Genomic DNA, 3,037 nt, shown 5'->3' on the forward strand with positions numbered 1-3,037 from the left:
ACGCTCTCCGTCTCCATCTCCCCGCCACCGTCGGCCTTATTCTCCACTCTTTCTTGTCCTACTTCGTCGTTTCTCTGCCTCTTCTCACCCCTTTCTTCTTTCCTCCCTTCTGAGCGTTTGATCTCGTCCCCTTCCTCGGACGAGGAACGCTTTCGCTTCCTGTGAGATTTTTTCTTGTCCTCCTTCTTGTGATGCTTCTTCTTTTTCCCCTCCCGCTTCCTCTCGTCCTTCTTCCTCCCCTTTTTCTTCCTTCCCTCCTTCCGCCGACTCTTCTTCTTCCCATCCTTCTCCTCCTTCTCCCCACGGTTTTGAGCCAAACGCCGAGCCCGCTCTGCGTCCAGCTGGGCCCGATATTCAATCATTTTCCGTTCATCGGCACCTGCCTGTGGGAAGGGTAGGCGAAAATATCGATTCGTGAGCTATGTATTCAAAACATGGCGGGAACAAGGTAACGAGAACCTTCGCCCCACTGAAAAGCGGACGACAAGCTAATCCGGTCAAAAACCTGCGCAGGGCCCGTCCTTGGGACCCTTTCCCACTGCCACCCACCAGGTCGAGTTTATCGGCCTTCGCCTTCTTGTAATCCTCCCAGCTCGGTCGGTTGGGGTCGTTGATATTGTCGTGGATGGTCCGTTGTCCAAGGCCAGCTTCCATCCGAATCAACGCGTCGAATGCCGCGGAAGGTGGTGGGGCCCCCAGCGTCACACCTGGAATCACGGCGCCTGCCTTGTCTTTGCCCCCACTGCCGCGTTTTGCAGCGGCAGCGGCAGCCTGTTGCTGCTTCTTGAACGCGATCTCACGTTCATACCTTTGGTCGTCCAAGTGCCTGTCTGCGACTAAGTCTTTCTTAAAACCGCAACCCCGCCCGTCCGACGTCAACGCCCGCAGCTCCCGCTCGCGTTCTTTACGAGAAAGTTTCTTCTTTTTTTCCTCAGAAGTGGTGTCCGCCATGACAGGCCACAAGCCGACAGGACAAGGCTGAGGCCGCAGCCTTGGCAGGAATGGAAAGTCAGTCTTGCTGCTGACACTTGTGCGGCGCTCCCAGCAGAAACCCCACTTAGAAGGTACTTTCCCTTCAGCGATCCACCTGTCGACTGAATCAAGGTTGAGAAAGGAAACGCAAATGTAAATCAGAGCTGAGCCTTATGTATTCAGGCTTCCCAGTAGCTTAGCATCTGGAAGAAACCAAAAATGCAAGCCAATTTACCGCGTTAAAGGCCAGATGGTCGCACATTGACTCCCTCGGACACGCTTAATGACAAATGTGCGCGCGTACAGGCATTAATTAGTCGAGAGAAAGCCAGTGATCACGCAGTGCGGGACACTGCCACCAAGGCACCGAGGACTCGATATGGAAGCCTCCATCCTCCGGGTACTAGTAACTGTCCGGAATCTCCATACACGACCACACAGTCCCTAATGTCCATTCCCATCGCCGTCGAGGTGTGATCCAATATGATTGCCTTTCTACGCTATGTCACAGTAACGGGATTTAGGAGGCTTATGCATTTGCGGACGTGTTCGTTGGGACGTCGTACCGTCCTGGCTCCAAGCTCACCGTCAGATGGTTTTTGATAGCCATGAACGCGTTTACAAATTGTCTAGAATAAAAGCCATTAGAATGATGTACAAGAGGAAGGAGAATGACACAAACATGGTTTGCAATCAGTTTTCATTTTTATTTCAGGACAGGACGCCCCAAGTGTCTCTCCGTGTTCTGACAACGCTCACTCCACACTTTCATCGACACATAAGAGCGAGGCCCCTACGTACATCGTACGCCTCCTATAACAATTAAACTGCACTAATGGCATCAATGCCCGTTTGGCTCTGCATAAATTACCGAAGACGAACCAAATCACGACGTCGCAAGCCATAATTTTGTATGAAGTGACACACCTCCTCTGAAGGGACCTTTGGGACACCTCAGGGACCCATGTAGCACATTCGTTGACCGTTTCGACACTTCTATCCCCAAGAGCAGCAAGCCATTTATTTTACATACTAGGCCCCTGGAGAGCGATGGTCTGATATTCCTACTTTTTTATCACGCCCGATGCTGCGTTTAAGAGTGGCACGGCCTTCTGACAAACGTCTCCACACGCCTCCTCATGCGTAAATTTCAGCCCGTATCGATTCAACGAAAGGCTTCACAAGAGTATATGGCTATATAGCTTGCCGAATAAGGCATATCTCGCAGACCCAAGGCAACCTGACTGCTCTTTATTTCCCGACCATGCGAGTCCGTTACACAGAATGCGGACCCTCCGCAGACAAGATGGTGGGCATGGGAGGGTTGGAGGGCGGGAGCATCTTCAAGTATTTTTGACTCGTCACCCGCAAGACCGCGTACCCCAGACCGGCAAAGATAAGGGTGATCCCCACCAAGGCAAGCGCGCATTGCCACAGGCCATATTCGTCCATGGAATAAAGGGCCAAGACCTGCTCCCCCGTGCTCATGCAGCCTTTGCCCTCCGGATCCGGGCAGGCGAAGGTCATCCCCTTGAACTGATTGACGGCGAAGGCGTTGAAGCTCCACTTGATGAAGGACATGTAAGGACACCATTGCGCCCCCGTGGGCAAGCTCTTCACGTTGATGAAGACCCCGGAGAAGAGCAAGAAGACGATGGTGACAGGGGGGGCGAGGGCGGTGGCCGTGGGCACGTCCCGGGAGAGGGCGCTCACGACCAAGCCCAGAGCAACGGCGCAAATGGCTTCCAAAAGGCAGAAGCCCGTGAAGATCAGGAAGGCAGAGAGGCTGGGCTCGAGACCGACCATCCAGTAGGCAATACAGGCGAAGATGAAGGGCCCTAGCAGGGTGAAAGGGAGCTCGGAGACGAGCTGGGCGGGTAGGGAGGGAGGGAAGGAGGGAGGGAGGGAAGGAGAGAGGGAGGGAAGGAGGGAGGGAGGGAGGAACCCAAAAAGGGACAGAAAGGTGACGACGGGACAAGAGAGGCAAGAGGTGAATGAGGAAAGGAAAGGGGGGGGGAGGAGAGGGAGAAGAAATTTTTTACCTTGGCCAGGTAGTAAGAGGAGA

At 53.8% G+C, this 3,037-nt stretch overlaps 1 protein-coding gene across 1 annotated transcript in view; it reads right to left on the reverse strand.

The window, feature by feature from the left end:
• The window catches only part of NGA_0679400 (uncharacterized protein), a gene marked incomplete at both ends in the record, with an annotated part of 1,132 nt that extends 37 nt beyond the window's left edge, over positions 1–1,095 (reverse strand). Inside the window, 2 exons of the mRNA XM_005852726.1 lie at positions 1–383; positions 550–1,095. The exon at positions 1–383 is cut by the window's left edge and continues 37 nt beyond it. Of these exons, the coding sequence (XP_005852788.1) occupies positions 1–383; positions 550–1,095 (929 nt within the window). The remainder of the gene's footprint in view (positions 384–549) is intronic.
• Positions 1,096–3,037: the final 1,942 nt, after the last annotated feature.

Source organism: Nannochloropsis gaditana, assembly GCF_000240725.1.
Source record: "Nannochloropsis gaditana CCMP526 unplaced genomic scaffold scaffold992, whole genome shotgun sequence".
NCBI lineage: Eukaryota > Eustigmatophyceae > Eustigmatales > Monodopsidaceae > Microchloropsis > Microchloropsis gaditana.